Below are 18,218 nucleotides of genomic sequence, written 5' to 3' on the forward strand. Positions count from 1 at the left end.
CCTGCCAGCCTGCCACAACCAGACTGGTTTCTGGCCACATGGGGTGAGTGCCTTGATCACTCTGTGGCCAAGAACAAAGCCTGCACTGGGTGGAGGTGCTTCTCACCTCACCATGCAGGAACTGTAACACCTGGCGGTCTGAAATCCATCGAGCGATGATTACTTTAGTCACTGGGGCACCCTTGTGAATGTGACTGTAGGATACTAAAAGCTGAGTTGTCTTTCTGATATCCTTTGTGTGATGTAGATAAACTTGAGGCACCTTTAGATATCCAGTGTGGGCAACGATCTTTCTGCTGATGAATTTGGATTCAGGAATAAAGTTCTCAATATTATAGGCTCACTGAGATGAAAATCCAAGGGCACTTTAGGGATGAACCGTGGATTAGTTCTTAGGGTGACAGCATCATCTGTAAAATGCATGAAAGGTTCTTGAGTTGCAAAGGCCTACATTTTACTAATTCTTCTGGTGCTTGTCAGAGCCAAAAGTAAAGCAACCTTCCAGGTGAGAAACTTGAGGTCTGCTGTGTGTGTGTGTCCTAAAAGTTGTTTCCTCAATTGAGAAAGTACTATGTTTAGGTACCATTCTGGTGCAGGAGCCCTCACTGGAGGGAAGGTTTTAATCAAACCTTTAACAAATTGCTTGATGATCCTGTTGGAGCACAAGGAGAGAGAATGCTCTGAACATGTGTATCTGGAAATCACAGCCAGGTGCACTTTAATAGAGCAATGAGCCAAACCTCAATGAGCCAATGAGAGACGATATGGCAGAATCTGCTCAGTCTCTACTCTTAGAGGGTGTAAGTTTGACTTCTGACACCAAATGCAGGACCTTTTCCATTTTAATCTGTATGTCTTTGGTGTAATACTTGCTAGGTTGTCGAAGGATCCGTTTTTTTGGACCCAATGATTGTCGAGCTCCACTTGCAAAGGCCTCATCTTTAAGCGGGCTAAAGGAAGCAGATCTATGGATGAGGAAATCATTTCTAGGAGCGACTTGTACAGATGCACTAAAACTGACTTTTTGGTTTGCAGTTTCAGGGCTAAACGCTGTTGTCTGTCTTATGATAGAAAAGCTTGTTTTCCATGGTATCCAAAGCTGCTCCTAGGAACACTGTGTGTGCTGATGGCATAGTTGATGATTTGAGATGATTGACTGTAAGCTCCAACTTGTTGAATACTGTTATGCAAGTTGAGGTGGCTTCCATAGCTTGACTGGTTGTGGGTGCCTTTATCAGTCAGTCGTTGAGGTATAGGAATACCTGGTATCCTGAGCTCCTCAGTGAAGCCGCCACAGAAGCGAGGCATGTTGTGAAAATATGTGGCTCTGATTTGAGACTGAAGGGAAGACCTTTAAATTGGTAATGAGTGACGGCTACTGTAAATCTCAGTAATTAGTTGAATTCTTAAAATGAGTGTAACTTTGGGAAGGCCCCACTCGCCTAAGGAGTCTAGTACTCTTTTAGCGAGCAAAATGCCAAAATCATGTAAGAGCAACTAAGAAGCCTTGAGACACAGGTCTCTTGCATAAGAAACATATTTCATCTGCCCGAATGTTAAAATAAGGAGCTTGTCAATATGGTAGTATGCAATACTTTCAATTATACACTAGCTATCTGAGAACATTAGTTGTTTCATATAGTGCTACATAAATTAGCTATGTAGCTGCATTTGAACAATGTCACATCGCGGTCCATCTTTAGGATGAAAGGAGTATCATTATTCACCCTGAGGCTTTGTTTCTCATATATCATGTCCCCACCAATGCACAGGACAAAATAATCCACTTTATACACCATAACAGACTAACAACACACATAGACATCACCATCTTAAGACATGCATTTTAATTACATTTCATAGTGGCAGCAGCCACAGGTTCTATTTCTTGTGAAAAACTGTTCACATTACCTTTTGCCCATCGGCGTATACTGCGTAGCCTGTTACTCGAACCCCATTGGATGTTCCGGCTGCGTCAATAGTCACTGGGAGCCAGCTGATGATGAGAATCCCTGGTGTTGGACCAAGTTCAACCTGCACATCAAGGGGAGCATCAGGAGGACCTATGGAGAGGGACCAAAATAAATAAAGGATATATTCAACAGTTCTGAAAACCAAACAATCTTATTTGATCTATCCCTCTAACAATCATGCTTAGCTTTCATAAGATACTTACATGCTATAACTCAGTATCTCATTTATAATTAGGCATGCTATGGTGAATGTGACCGCTGGATTTTCTCTGAACTATCACTTGGTGCAGGAGGACTGAATGAGGTTGTCTTTATATTAGGGATCTTCAACATGTATACATCTTTCATGCAGCCTTGGATCCCACCACCATTTGCTCCCTCAAACATACTACCATCATGCAATTTATATCAGCTGAGAATGAGAAAAAATGCAGAGCAAGACCTCAGCCAACAAGAGTACTGGTAATGTATAGACTAAGAGTATGACTAAGGAATAAGCCAGGTTAGGCCAATGGCAACATGCCACTAAATAGAAACGTCTGGGCACAATAGGTATTTGTTCTGGAAGAAAAACCATTACTAATAATCTTACTTCTCCTTTACTAATATTCATTCTTAAAAGGTAGCGATCCTCTACGATTTTACACCTAAATTTGTGAATAATGTAAAAAGAGCTGCTGCACCTTTAAAGATCTTGGACTGTGCCTTTTAAGCATTTTATTTTTGAAGGACTGGAAGAGGAAAGAGAAGCAAGCTCAGATCATGATGCTGGAATAGGGGGGTTGGGGGAGTAGGTGGCACTTTTATGAAACCTGAGAAAACCCATAATGGAGAATTAGGTGTACAAGTCATCAACATTCCCTTCTCCATTAAGGGATGTCCCCGATATTCATATGAGGCGGAAAATAATAAAAAGATAACACATCCCCAAAAGTGTATATCCATGAACACTTAAAGAGCCGTCAGAAAAAACAAAACTGCACAGTGAAGTATGACACACCAGGTTATCGGACCTGGAGCAATAATAGCTCAACCAATAATGCTTGCAAATAGTATGGACCAATATCCATGTACCAGTCCTATAAATTTATGAAATAGGCGTAGAGCTTCAATTGTTGCTTTGTGTCATGGGCTTTTGGGGCGATAGGGGCTTGACGGCGTTCCCATAATAATTTCTAGTAATAACAAATGGAACAAGCCAAACGTGTACCAACCTCGCTTATGTGTTTAGTCTTATCTAATAAATAATGAAATGCCCTCTACAATTTGAAGGTGCCTAAGACCTTTCAGACAGAAAAAAACAGGATTTGAAAAAAGACATAAACAGAGAGATTTTAGTTGATATGAAAATCAGAAACAACACTGTAAAGGAAAGAAGTGTAGGTCCTGATTAAGACATTATGATATTAGGTTGCCATAGTCTCATCAGTACATGTAGCCTGAATGATTTATAGCCATAAGAAAATTAACTTTCCAAGAGAGATGTTCCAGATTAATTTCATTTGGAAGAACTTTTAATAAGATTAATAATTGCAATTTAATAATACTTTTGCAATATGAAGACAAATTAATTTGCAATTAAATGTGTTGAATTTCCAAGGAAGTGAAAGTTTTCTAACTGGAACATAAAACTTTCCTAGGGCCCCCTAAAATATTTAGTAACTGGAAGAATGAAAAAAAGCCTGAGAGGAACGTTTATGGAATGCACCATTGGTAGCGAAAATGTACTCTGATTCAGGAAAACTGAATGTCATATTTAACTAGGTGAAGGTAAGGTAACGCATCTGATTCTAGCATGTTCTCTAGTGCAGATATCTGCGTGAAAACCATAAGCAAAATCTCCACCATATAAGACACATAAATATCAAGTGAAAGGATGCTTGGCTTCTTTTAAGACAGCCACACCTTCTCCTAGAAGACAAAATAACTGAATTGCAGGTACTCAGGAGCCACCCAGTTCAGTGTCATAGTAAATAGTGCTGTTCCAATCTATGAAAGATTCCAATGCTGGAGAACTACAGTTACTGGTAAGTAAGTTATTCTTTTACTCCAGTATTGGAACATTAATAGATGCAGTTGCTTGAATCAGACTAAATAGCAGTGAAAAGTACATATTCATTTAAATTTAACACGTCTCCCTAGAGGAATACACAGTTTACATATACATATAAAGAGCAAGTAAAATGTTCTTAACAAGTAAGAGGATGGCGTTGATAAATAGACAGTTGACATTCACTGGAAAAGAGGTTGTAACACTACTTGCTCCACTGCTGCTTCATTGTGAACTGCAGAGCCCAAGCAGTAGTGCTGCATAAAGGTGTGTCTATTTTCCCAGGTCACTGCTTCGCAGATATCTGGAAGTGACACACCAACAAACAATGCCATAGAAGTAGACAGTTATTCTCGAGTGAGTACGCACAGTTGTGCTCAATGGTGTGCCAGCCTTCTGATGACAGTATTGAATGGTGCTGGATATAGAGATGCTTTGATTTGATAGAGGAAAACCCTTTCTTGAAGCGCAGTAAGCTACAAAGAGTTGATTGGATTTACGAAAGAAGACTGTAATGCTCATTCCACTGGCATTTGAGGGTCTGGGAAAAAGGACTTGAGAACCACAGGTTCACTGAGGTGAAAGTCTGATAGAACTCTAGGAATGAATGTAAGGTTTGTGCAGAGCACAGACCTATCATCCCTGAACTGGAGGAAAGGTTCCTGAATTGCAAAATCCTGACTTTTGCTGACTCTTCTTGCTTAGGTTAAAGCCAGGAGGAGAGCTGCCTTAAAAGAGAGAAATCTGATATCTGCTTTATGGATGGGCTCAAATGGATTCTACATTAACTGCGAAGAACGAGTTACTTACCTTTGGTAACGACTTTTCTGGTGGATACATTAGCTACCTGTGGATTCCTCACCTAATGAATACTCCCATGGCGCCAGCCTTCGACGGAAATCTTCTTCCTAGCTTCTGCACGTCGACGAGGACGTCACTCTAGCCCGTGCGACGTCGTCTGATGTCATACAGGCAATAAGAGGTCCTCGCCGACGTGTCGACGTCAGTACCAACATTTTTTTACGTGCATGAGACTAACCCAATGCAATGAAAGAGCAAGGCAACATCCCATAACATTATAAATCACACAACATTGCAATAAAATGGCTGTAGATTTAATATAACTCTACTTTGTTACTTTGCAAAAAAATATGCAAATCATGTATATACAAAAAGATATATACATATATATATATATATATATACAAGTATCCATATATACAAAATCTATTGCAGCCTTGAAGACCAAGAGGAGCGCACTCAAGGATTACTTGGTAAGACCAGAAAGGCAACGGGGAGGCGGGTGGGACCGTGAGGAATCCACAGTTAGCTAATGTATCCACCAGAAAAGTCGTTACCGAAGGTAAGTAACTCGTTCTTCTGATGGATACAACTACCTGTGGATTCCTCACCTAATGAATAGAGTCCCAAAGCAGTACCACGCCCGGTGGTGGGTGCCGAAATGGTCAAACCAAGAAATCCTGCAGCACTGACCGTGCAAAATGGCCGTCCCTTCTGACCTCAGAGTCCAGACAGTAATGTTTTGCAAAAGTGTGAAGACGACCAAGTTGCGGCCTTGCAGATGTCGACCACAGGAACACCCCTGGCCAAGGCCGAAGTGGCCGACTTAGCTCTGGTGGAATGAGCTCTAATGCCATCAGGAGGATCCTTCTTTGCTAAAGAGTAACAGATTTTAATGCAAAGAACAACCCACCTGGAGAGTGTTCTCTTGTGGACTGCCTTTCCTCTCCTCTTGCCCACGTATCCGATGAACAGTTGATCCTCCAGCCTGAAATCCTTCGTTCTATCAATGAAGAAGCTTAACGCCCTCTTTGGGTCCAAGCGATGAAGTCTCTCTTCCTCCTTAGAAGGATGAGGCGGAGGATAGAACGTGGACAAAGTAATTGTCTGGGCCAAATGGAAAGGTGAAACAACCTTCGGGAGGAAAGCAGCCTAGGTCCTCAACACCACCTTATCCCCATAAAAAGTTGTATAAGGGGGTTTTACCGATAAGGCTTGCAACTCACTCACTCTCCTTGCAGATGTTATAACCACCAGGAAGACTGTTTTAATAACTAAATACCTTAAGGGGCAAGAATGCATAGGCTCAAAAGGGGACCCCATAAGGAAAGTAAGGACCAAGGACAAATCCCATTGAGGCATAACGAATGGTTTTGGAGGATATTTATTTAGAAGACCTTTCAAGAATCTGAGAACAATAGGGGATTTAAATAACGATGGTTGGTCTGGAAGACAAATGATGGCTGACAAAGCCGACAAATAACCCTTAATGGTAGCCACTGCACAACCTTTCTGCGCTAGAGACAGAGCAAAAGACAAAACGTCTGACAGATGAGCATGTAAGGGATCAATCTGTCTCTCTCCACACCACATAACAAATTTAGACCACCTATTAGCGTAGATAGATTTAGTGGAGTGTCGCCTGGCCGCTAATATAACATCCACTACATCAGGCAGGAGAGAGAAGGAACTCAGGTTGCCCCGCTCAATCTTCAGGCATGTAGGTGTAGACTCTGGAGGTTGGGGTGTAAAACCTGCCCCTGCGACTGCGAGAGGTCTGCCCTGAGAGGGAGACGGAGCGGAGGGCACAGTGAGAGTTGGAGAAGGTCGGAGTACCACACCCTCCTTGGCCAATCCGGAGCTATTAAGATGACTTGGGCCCGGTCTTGGCGAATCTTCCTCAACACTCGAGGAATCAAGGGTATGGGGGTAAACGCGTAAAGCAACTGGTCGCACCAGGTTATCAGAAACGCGTCCCCCAATGCTCCCTGCACCGGATACTGGAGGCTGCAGAATAACGGACAATGCGCGTTCTCCAGAGTGGCAAACAGATCTATCCGAGGAAACCCCCACATCTGTAAGATTAAACGGACTTGATCTGGATGGAGATGCCACTTGTGGTCGGCCAAGAATTGGCGACTGAGACTGTCCGCACGTACATTCAAGACCCCGGCCTGATGATTTGCTACCAAGCAAATCTGATGGTCCTTTGCCCAGGACCATAGTCGAAGGGCTTCTCTGCAGAGAAGGTACGACCCTACTCCTCCCTGTTTGTTTATGTCCCACATCGTGGTAGTATTGTCCGGCAGGACCTGTACCGACTGACCACGAAGGGAAGGGAGGAAGGCCTTGATAGCCAGACGTACAGCCCGTAACTCTAACAGATTGATATGAAACATCTGTTCCTCTGGAGACCAAAGTCCTTTGATCTCCAGATCCCCCAGATGAGCTCCCCACCCTAGAGTGGAAGCATCCGTTATGACCGTGGCCACTGGTGGCGACTGCGCGAACGGCTTTCCTTGTGAAAGATTGTTGCTCGCAATCCACCACTTCAAGTCAACAGCAGCATCTCTGGAGATCTTGACCGCACCTTCTAGATCTCCTTTGTGTTGAGACCACTGCCTTCGGAGGCACCACTGAAGAGCCCTCATGTGCCAGCAAGCATGCGTGACCAACAGTATGCAGGAGGCAAACAGACCGAGCAGACGAAGGACCTTGAGGACTGGAATGACCGCTCCACCTTGAAACATTGGAACCAACGCCTGAATGTCTTGAATCCGCTGAGGCGGAGGAAAGGCTAGATTCAATGTTGTATCCAGTACTGCCCCTATGAACAGGAGGCGCTGAGAGGGCTCCAGGTGAGATTTGGGCACGTTCACCGAAAAGCCCAGGTCGAACAACAACTGGGTTGTTGACTGCAGATGATGCAACACAAGCTCCGGAGACTTGGCTTTGATCAACCAGTCGTCCAAGTAAGGGAATACTGCTATCCCCTTCCTTCTGAGCTCTGCCGCAACCACCGACATCACCTTTGTGAAAACTCGAGGTGCTGAACTAAGACCAAACGGGAGGACCGCAAACTGATAGTGCTGCGACCCTACCACAAACCGGAGATACTTCCTGTGCGACTTGAGTATCGGGATATGAAAATAAGCGTCCTGCAAGTCGACAGACACCATCCAATCTTCTTTGATCAACGCCAAAAGCACCTGTGCTAGGGTCAGCATCTTGAACTTTTCCTGTTTGAGGAACCAATTGAAGATCCTCAAATCCAGGATCAGTCTCAACCGACCATCCTTCTTGGGAATCAGGAAGTACCTTGAGTAACAACCTCGACCCCTTTCCTGCTCTGGGACCAACTCCACCGCGCCCTCTGAAAGGAGGACTTGAACCTCCTGTTCTAGCAACAGGAGGTGTTCTTCTGAACAATAAGATGGGCGGGGCGGGATGGGGGGCGGAAACTCCCGAAAGGGAAGGGTGTAGCCTTTTCCCACAACACTGATAACCCAAGTGTCCGTTGTAATAGTCTCCCACTTGTGGAGAAAATGCCGTAACCTTCCCCCTACAGGAAAGGAGTGAGTGGGAAATGGTGGAAGCCTAAGGCTGCTTTCCCTGCTGCACCCCTCCAGAGGACGAGGAAGAGGCAGAGTGCTGTTGAGAGGCTCCTCTGGTGCGGGCCCTACCACTCCCTCTAAATGATCTATAAGGGTGGGAAGAGGCGGGTTGATGGAATCTCCCCCGAAAGGAAGAGGAGGAAGAGCCACGCCCAAATCCACGAAACCTCCTGAAAAACCTGGAAGAGGCAGAGGAAGAAGGAGCTTGCAGCCCTAACAATTTGGCTGTGGCCCTGCTCTCTTTAAATCGCTCCAAGGCCGAATCTACCTTGGCTCCAAACAGTTTGTCCCCATCAAACGGGAGGTCCAATAGGGTCGACTGCACGTCCGCAAAAAACCCTGAATTACGGAGCCAGGCCTGTCTCCTTGCCACCACAGCCGTGCCCATCGCCCTAGCCACCGAGTCAGTCGTGTCCAGCCCAGACTGGATAATCTGGGTTGCGGCAGCCTGGGCGTCCGGGACAACATCTAAGAGTCCCTGGGGAAGCTCCGTAAATGAAGATGAAATATCGTCCATAAGAGCATGGATGTATCTCCCCAGAATGCAAGTTGCGTTGGTGGCCTTCAACGCCAAATTGCAAGATGAAAATATTTTCTTGGATTGTGCATCCAGCTTCTTGGGGTCCCTGTCTCCAGGTACCGTCGGGAAAGATCCAGGCGCTGACTTCGATGAACAGGAGGCTTGCACCAACAAGCTCTCCGGCGTAGGGTGTCTAGAAAGAAAGCCAGGGTCAGATGGTGCAGCTCGATATCTCCTGGCCACAGCCCTATGAACCGCCGAGGAAGATACTGGCTTCTTCCACACCTCTAACACCGGATCAAGCAAAGCCTCATTAAACGGCAAGAGAGGCTCCGCTGCAGCAGAGGCCGGATGCAATACCTCCGTCAATAAATTCTGCTTCGCCTCTGCCACCGGCAAAGGCAGGTCCAGAAAGTTAGCTGCCTTCCTTACCACAGCGTGAAAGGTAGCAGCCTCCTCCGTATACTCCCCTGGAGATGAAAGGTCCCACTCAGGGGAAGTATCCAGCCCACTGGCCGTATCCAGACCATGCAATTAATCTCCAGAGTCCTCAACCTCTCCTTCCTCCAGGACTCGTTGGTACTCCTGCTCTTCCAAAAGACGGAGAGCACGCCTCCTCGAATGTAGTCTCTGCTCGATACGCGGAGTCGACATGGCCTCCGCCGAAGTTGAAGATCGGCGCCGATCTCCAGCAGTATTCGACGCCGCGTCCGGCGCCACAGGCAGCTTCGGTGCCGTTAAAGGAGCAGGACGAAGAGATCTTGGAGCCGATGGACCCACCGGAGTCACAGGACGAAATCCTGACGTCGACGGGATGGAAACCTCCGGGGCCAATCCCTCTGAAGCCACCGGAGCGGCCACCGGCGCCGACACCGGCACCGAGCCCACATTCCCAAAAGGGAGAAAGGGCATAAAGGGTGCAGGCCGTAGAGGCGCAGGATCACCCAATGAAAAGGCCAAAGGCCCCGAAGGACCAGCCGGAGCACCCCCGGGAGCCTTCTGTTGAAAGATGGTATACATCGCATTCAGGAATGCGGTACTATCGGCTCCAGGGGTGGGAAAAGCCGGATACTGGGGTGCCTGGATCGAAGGCGACCCCGACGCCGGCCTCGACGACCTCGACGCCGGAGACAACACCAGAGGCTGCATCACCTCAATCACAGACGCCTGTCCAAGCGAAGTCGGTGACGCCGGAGAGGGCAACGGCATCGATGGATGCGGCATGACCGTGGGACTGACCTCCCAAGTTCTCCGACGCCGAGCCGAAGGCGACCTCGAACGAGTCTCCTTGCTGGAATGACGCCGTGAATCTCTACGGCGCCGGGAGTCTTGATGACGCCGATGAGACCTTGGCGAAGAAGACTTTTTATGATGTTTTTCCTTTTTCTTCGACTTCGCCATGAATAGTTTAGCCTCATGTTCTTTGAGGGCCTTCGGGTTCATGTGCTGACATGAATCGCAAGTCACGACGTCGTGGTCGGAGCTCAAACACCATAGACAGTCGGAGTGAGGATCTGTAACGGACATCTTGCCCCCACATGCTCAACAGGGCTTGAAACCCGACTTCCTCTGAGACATTATTACCGCTGAGAAGAACTTCGCAGCAGAAAATACACTGTAGCTACGAAAGTAACAGTAGCTCCCTCGAAGATAACCGTTTCGAATGCACGGAAAAAAGGGAACTGACGTCGGCGAGGACCTCTTATTGCCTGTATGATGTCAGACGGCGTCGCGCAGGCTAGAGTGACATCCTCGTCGACGTGCAGAAGCTAGGAAGAAGATTTCCGTCGAAGGCTGGCGCCATGGGAGTATTCATTAGGTGAGGAATCCACAGGTAGTTGTATCCATCAGAAAGTAGAGTTTTTTTTAAATAAAAAACTTATTTTTATTGGTATAAACAGTTGCTCACTACTTAACAATTAACACCAAGTCTTTGCAGAGGATCGAGTTTGGTTCTCGTATCTACATAGCAATTATCAATGCATCATCAATACAGTATCCTCGATAGGGACGTAGTCTGCCCCAGAAGTCTACAATGCACAGTATATTATTTACCCCACAATTGCAGCTAAAGATGGTAGGTTCATGCTACTGCCCATCTAGTCCTCTGCTTCAGCTCCATTCCATTACCTGCTTCTATAGTCCTCCAATTTACACCAGATTTTGTTATACTTCAGGAGGCATCCGCGGCTCAGATAAATCACCTGATCTGCTCGTTAGCACCATTCCAACTTATTTTCCTAGCCCTGTATCTCTGGAGGCTCGACCGCTCCCAATGTTCTCGCTATATCTCTTTTGGCCACTTCTGATGCTAGCATTAGCCACAACCTCTGATAACGCGGCCACCATTCTTCACCAGCTAGGTGAAGTACTAGTCATCTGGCCTCCTGGGGAACTGCAAGGCCCTTGACCTGAGTCATAATGCGGACCACTAGCTGCCAGAATTCCTATATGGCCAGGCAGCTCCACAGAATATGAAAGAATGAGCCCTCCATGCCATATCCCCTCTTACACAATGCAGACTTGCTGCGGCCAATGCAATGTAGTAGAGATCTGGAGTAATATGATCTGTGAAGGTTTCTAAGTTGTATTAGGCAAAACCAAGCACGGATTTCCCCCTCTCTCGGACTCTGGAGGGCCTTTTGCCAGTTCTCCTCCTCTATTGTTCCTAGGTCACCCTCCCAAGCCTCCCGCAGAGAACACCCAGGGTCGGGGAGTTTTTTTTTTTTTTAAGTTCTTTATATGTCAGAGGGAGATTGCCTTCTCCGGCATTGGCTCTGACAGCAACCGATCCTCCAGTGGAGACGATTGCCTAAGCTGATCGGCTACGTGTACATGCCTCTTTAGTGCGTGTCTCAGTTGAAGGTATTGGAAATCAGCAGACACCCTCATTGTATATTCCTTTCGCAGGTCCTCGAGAGAGACCAGTGCCCAGTTCTCCAGATGTCACCCAGATGGTCAATTCCTATTAGGCCCCAGCAACAGGAGCCCTTTAAACTACGGCGTTCACTGGTCGTAGTCCAGAGAGAGGTCATATCTGTTAACCTACCCTCCCATTTTAAGAATTTGGTGGCCTCCCCCCACGCTCTTACCACTGTCTCCGTGTGACACAGAAGCAGGCCATCCCTTTCTTTCTTTCTTTTTTTGTATAAAGCCTCTCTCTCCCATGGCCGCTCGGTCCACCCTGTAGGAAGGCTTTTTCCTGTCAGCAAATACCCATTCATTCACCGGGACCAGCTGAGTCACCCAGTAATATGCTTGGATGTTTGGTACCGCTAGACCCCCCCTCAAACTCCCTTCTCTGTAGCTTACCCAAAGTTATGCGGGGCTGCCCCATCCCACACAAGAGTACGTAATTCCCTATTGACATGGGCAAAGACGGTCAGCGGTATTTTAAATGGTGTGTTCTGGAGCACATATAGTAGGTGGGATAGGAACATCATTTTAAAAAAGGCAGTTCGGCCCATCCACTAAAGTAGCAGCCTTCGCCAGTGCGATACATCTTTGCGGAAGCAATTAAGTTGTGGATAAACATTCCGTCTGTGAAATTCCTCAGGATTTCTTGTTACATATATTCCCAAATAGGAGAATCCCTCCACTACCAGCGGAGCTACACATCTCACCGGCATGCCCAATTCACCTCCAGTTAGTGGGTTTCTCCCTGTTTATTTGGTATCCAGAGTATGTTTCCAAAGAGATGGAAGATATCTACCAATCTATCTATGGAACAACAGGGTTTAGTGACATATAGGAGGATATTGTCAGAATACAGGGATATTCTAGTCCTCCACCATCCCCCTTCTAGAATACCCCACACAAGAGGGTCCTGCTGCACCCAGGTGGCCAGCGGCTCCAGTGCCAGGGCAAACAACGGGGACAGAGGACAGCCCTGTCTTGTGCCCCTGTTTAAGGCAAAGGAGCTTGATGTCAACCCATTGACCCTCACACTCGCTCGTGGGTCACTGTATAACAGTTGGATCCATGCACATAATTGAGGGCCGAAGACCATTCTAGTTAGGACTGCACGTAGATATGTACATTCAATACTATTTAAGGCCATTTTTGCTTCAAGTGCAAGCAATGCCGCTTCCTCCGCCCCCGGGGCACCAGTCACATGCTAGATCCAATAGCGGCGCCTCAGATTCAGTCTGGTGTTCCTATGTGGCATGAAACCTGTTTGGTCACAATGGATCAGGTAGCTCATTCCTGGCCGAAGCCTATTTACCAGAACTTTAGCTAATACCTTAACCTTGAGGTTAAATAGCGATATGGGTCTGTATGACACTCTGTGTGGCTTGCCATCTTTGTGTATTACTACAATAGTTGCTATTTTTTGATCCATATACAATGTACCCACCCTAGCTGCCCGAAACATCACCAACATATGCAGCGCTACAATATTTGCCATGCACTTGTATAGCTCTACTGGCAGAACGTTAGGGCCCACCGCCTTCCCTGTCCGTTTCTCCATGATTGCCTCCTCTACTGTTATGTCCTAATTCGCCAAGGAGTTCCATACAATTCTCATACGTGTGGGCCATCATGGAGGAATAAACTTGTTCATAGTAGGCGGCAAAGGCCTCAGCAATGGCATCCCCTGTGGTATGTTGCCTACCTGCCTTGTCCCTTATCTCAGCCACCCAGTTCCTGCCCTCTCTTCTTTCCAACCAGGCCAATAGTTTATTCGCCTTATACTCTATGTCATATAAACGCTGTTGTGTGGCCAAAGCATGTGTGTGTGCCTTAGTGTCTGCTAGGTCCCTCAGCTCCTTCTGTGTAAGTAATAGCTTATGATAGTGGTGACAGTGCCTCACACTGAAGACGCCACTTCTTCTTTAACCCTCCTAGTAACTCCTGCACTTGCCCTCTAATGACCACCTCAAAGGCCTCCTAGAGTACTCGTGCCGAGGTCACACCTCCTAGGTTGTAAACGAAATATCGCTTAGCCTCCTCTCGTATCTTTTCGGGTTTCAGGAAAATCTTTCTCCTTTAAGTACCAGGGGTCTACTCTGGGTGGCAGTCCTGTGCCTTTAACTGTACAGAGCAGTGTGGCTACCACCGGCGAATGATCTGATATGCCACGCGCAACATGTGTCACCCCCTGAAAGCATCCAGCCCCTGAGTGATGTGTGAAAAGGTAGTCAATTTGTGAGAAGCTCCTATGGGCCACAGATACAAATGTAAATTGTCTATCAGGCCCAACACGTCTGCAAAGGTCCTCAAACCTCCAGTACCTCCCCTTTTCTAACGTTAGACATCCTGTCCAGAGCCGGATCCACAGTATCATTCATGTCTACCACAAGTATAATGGTGCCGGGGGGTAAGTACAACAGCATGTCCCCAAGCGCTGGCAGGGTATCTGCATGTAGTTTCGGAGGCACATATACAGAACAGAGATTTAGAGTCTGGCCATTCCAGGGTCCGGTCTGTGCCACAAACCAACCTAATGAGTGTCTTCACAGGACCCAGGACAAAAGGTGTAGATTTTTTAAGTAAGATACCCACTCCCCTGGAATTAGAAGTGAACCCCGCATGTGGCACCAGCCTGTAACCCATTTGATTTAATGTCCTGCATTGGTTGCCTTGTAGATACATTTCTTGTATGAGGGCCACATCCAATGCAGGCTTGCTGAGGAATTGTAGGACCAGTATCCGTTTATCCACGTGATGACCTTCAAGGGCTGGGGTCTAACTGTAATCATTATGTACCTGTTCATGTCTCAGGCCCGTGAATGCTCAACGTCATGTATCAGCCATCCCCCTACCCTCTTCTCTGGGGTCTCCCTGTCTTTCTTTGTGTTAAGCCTTGTAAGCTGAACTTAAAAAGCTTCATAGAGGGCCTCAAACCATTGTGCCCTTGAACTCCCAAACAACACCCCTTACTCCCTGCTACCCTGCGCAGTAGGCCTAAAACTGTCCCTCCACCCAACTACCTGTACCTGTCGCCCAAACTGTAAGATAAAATGCGGTACAGGTTGGCTGGCTCAATCCAGATGGCTCATATGATGTACGGAATATAATCATCCCTTTTTAAAAAAAATATTAGTACATAAAGCTTCCTACTTAACACCTATAATGTTAGAGTTGCTCACCTCCACCCTTCCCGAGGAGAGGGTGCCATTCCTGTGCACAGGTTTGCATTATACATGGCACATTGTGTCCCCCTTCCTCACCTTGGTCCTCCATCCCTTTACCCTGTCTTATGTTCCACCCATCGTCGGCGGGCAGGCAAGTCCACAACCCCCTGGAATCTAAGTTTGGGTCCTTTCAGGATCACTTCACTTCCTTTGTCCCAGTGTCAGAATGGTCCAGTTCACTTTCAGGGTGATTGTCCGATTGCTGCGCCTTCGGGCGTCCTCTTGACTCTCCTTTCCTGTCTTGCTGGCCTACTGGGCACCAGCCCTTAATCCATTCCCAGGCCTCCTCCAGTGATGAGAAGAACCAGGATTTGCCCTCTGTCAGTACAGGGCCCTTCGCTGGGAAAAGCATCACGTACTCTAGTTCTTTTGCTCTTAGGGCTTTCTCTACTTCAGGGAAAAAACACACAAGCTGCTAGAACACTACTAATCTACTAAGGGGGGCAGAAAGCTGTCTGAGGGTTGGCAGCAGCGGTAGCTGCAGTGAAAACCCCAGAGAGCTAGTTTGGCTAGTGCCAGCGTGCCCTCACACTTAGTAACTTTGCACCTAACCTTCACTGAGTGAGGGTTAGCCATATAGGTGACTTATAAGGTACTTAAGTGCAGTGTAAAATGGCTGTGAAATAACGTGGACGTTATTTCACTCAGGCTGCAGTGGCACTCCTGTGTAAGAATTGTCTGAGCTTCCTATGGGTGGCAAAAGAAATGCTGCAGCCCATAGGGATCTCCTGAAACCCCAATACCCTGGGTACCTAGGTACCATATACTAGGGAATTATAAGGGTGTTCCAGTGAGCCAATCAGAATTGGTAAAATGGTCACTAGCCTGCAGTGACAATTTTAAAGAAAGAGAGAGCATAAGCACTGAGGTTCTGGTTAGCAGAGCCTCAGTGACACAGTTGGCACCACACAGGGAACACGTTCAGGCCACAACCTATGAGCACTGGGGCCCTGGCTAGCAGGGTCCCAGTGAGACATATAAAACACACTGAAAAATAGGGTTTTCACTATGAGCACTGGGGTCCCGGCTAGCAGGATCCCAGTGAGACAGTAAAAACACCCTGACATACTCACAAACAGGCCAAACGTGGGGGTAACAAGGCTAGAATGAGGCTACCTTCCTACACAGCTGACTTGAAAATCTTGTAAACAGGCTGCCCATCTCTCCAGAGAAGCGTCAGTTGTGAAGAACAAAGGAGAAGTTTGAGGAAGAAAAGCGAGGCCGACTGAAAGATGATCTTGCTGTGTCTACCAGGACGGGACGTTGACCATACCCTGAGAGACCTGAATCAGTTTTGTGAAAGATTCTGTTGCCTGAAGCCATTGCCTGTCCAACTCCTCTTGAAGTGGACGCATCTGTAGACGGCCGAATGGAACTAGAGGTATGCAAAATGAAATCATTCCTAGGACAGACTTATTGAGGCGAACGGAAGGACACTTTTTTCTATGCACCACGTTTGCTAATCCAGCGTGGCTCCCAGAAATGTTTTGTTTTGTGATGGATGAAGAACTGACTTGTCTGGATTCAGAGTGAGGCCTAGTACTCCAAAGAGGTTTTTGCACGCTGTTGTTGAAACTTGTGCAGCCTGACTGGAGGAGGCCTTGACCAGCCAATCGTTGATATAAGGAAGTACTTGATGTTTGTGTTGTTGTAGAAAGGCTTCTACAGATGTGAGGCACTTCGTAAAGATGCAACGGGTGGATTTCAGACCAAATAGGGAGCACCCAAAATTGATAGCGGCTGCCGGCTACTGTGAATCTTAATAATGTTCTGTGTTTTCGGTGGATAAGGATTTGGAAATACAAATTTGGGAGATCTAGGGTTGACAAAGTCTCCTTGGTTAAATAACTATAGAGGTACCATGTGGAATTACTTTCCTATTTAGATATTTGTTTAGGTTTCTTACATTCAGAATTGATCGCCACTGTCTTGACTTCTCGCGAGGCAAGAAGAAACAGGATTAGAAACCTTTCCCTTTCTAAGCCATTAGAACTCTCTCTATAGCTCCTTTTTGGAGCATGGTTTGACCTCCAACTTGAGGAGTCGTAGGTGTTTTTGTATGGAGGTTTGAGGTGGGTTTGGAGGAGGTGTCTGGATGAATTCCAATGCCTGGCCGAAGAGGACAAGGTCTAAGACTCATTGGTCGGTTGTTATCTCTTGCCAGCTGGTTGGTTATTCTCCCCCCCCAGTCTGGAAGGGGAAAATAGTGGAGTAGCCGGAGACTGCCACAGGTCATTGATGGAGACTGGTATCCTTGGAGACTGGTATCCTTACTTTGGCACCCCAATTTTCCCTCTGGAAGGGGTCTGTCATAGGCAGCTTGCGGTGGCTGTCTTTGTTGGAACTGGGTTTGACACTCTTGTGAGGCTAATGACTATGTGGGATATCAATATTGCTGATACCCTCCTCTATATGAAGGCTGTGCTCTATGCCTGAGCACCACAAAAGGCTATTTTCTATACTGTAGGATCCTCAAAGACTTGGCTGTATCAGTTTTATGGCTTCAAGTGCCTCATCCACATCCATGCTGAAGAAGGCTTCTACATCAAAAGGAAGGTTGATTATCTTAGTTTGAACCCCTGGTCAAAAACCCTTAAACCAGACTTGACGCCTGAGCACTGCTGCACCTGCTAGCTGTCTGAAAGCGGTACTGGAAATATCCATGGAACAATTTATCATTTCAGCCAATGTGTGTTCATCTTCCTGTGAAACATGTTTTAGCTTGATGTCGTCCAGTAGTTTGTCTAGGTATGGAGCGATGTCCGACAACATCTGGCAGTCATACCTTCCAAGAACTGCTAACGAGTTTGCTGCCCATACTGTCAGTACTGACATGGAGGAAAATCTCTTCCTGATATTGTTGAGGTGCGTACCCTCCTTGTCTGGAGGCACTGAAAGAGGTGTCAACAGGTTCTTGGACCTACCTTGGACCATCTGTATGACTACTGAATTTGGCTTGGGTGTCCAGTAAGACATGTGGGAGCATCTTCAGGGGCCTTGTATATTTTTATCAAGGTGTGGTAACACCGCTTCTACAGAAGCTGGGGGTCTCCATGATGTTTATGCCCTCTTCCCAGATATAGCAAATTATGGGCATAGCTCTGATGCTCTCACAAAAGGGTT

General features: G+C 46.8%; 1 protein-coding gene across 1 annotated transcript in view; it reads right to left on the minus strand.

Annotated features, from left to right (window-relative positions):
- TSPOAP1 (TSPO associated protein 1) overlaps positions 1–18,218 on the minus strand; it is a 2,439,191-nt gene that overhangs the window by 707,203 nt on the left and 1,713,770 nt on the right. The window contains exon 18 of the mRNA XM_069226865.1: positions 1,912–2,063. Within this exon, the coding sequence (XP_069082966.1) occupies positions 1,912–2,063 (152 nt within the window). The remainder of the gene's footprint in view (positions 1–1,911; positions 2,064–18,218) is intronic.

The sequence above is a fragment of the Pleurodeles waltl genome, chromosome 3_2 (genome assembly GCF_031143425.1).
Source record: "Pleurodeles waltl isolate 20211129_DDA chromosome 3_2, aPleWal1.hap1.20221129, whole genome shotgun sequence".
NCBI lineage: Eukaryota > Metazoa > Chordata > Amphibia > Caudata > Salamandridae > Pleurodeles > Pleurodeles waltl.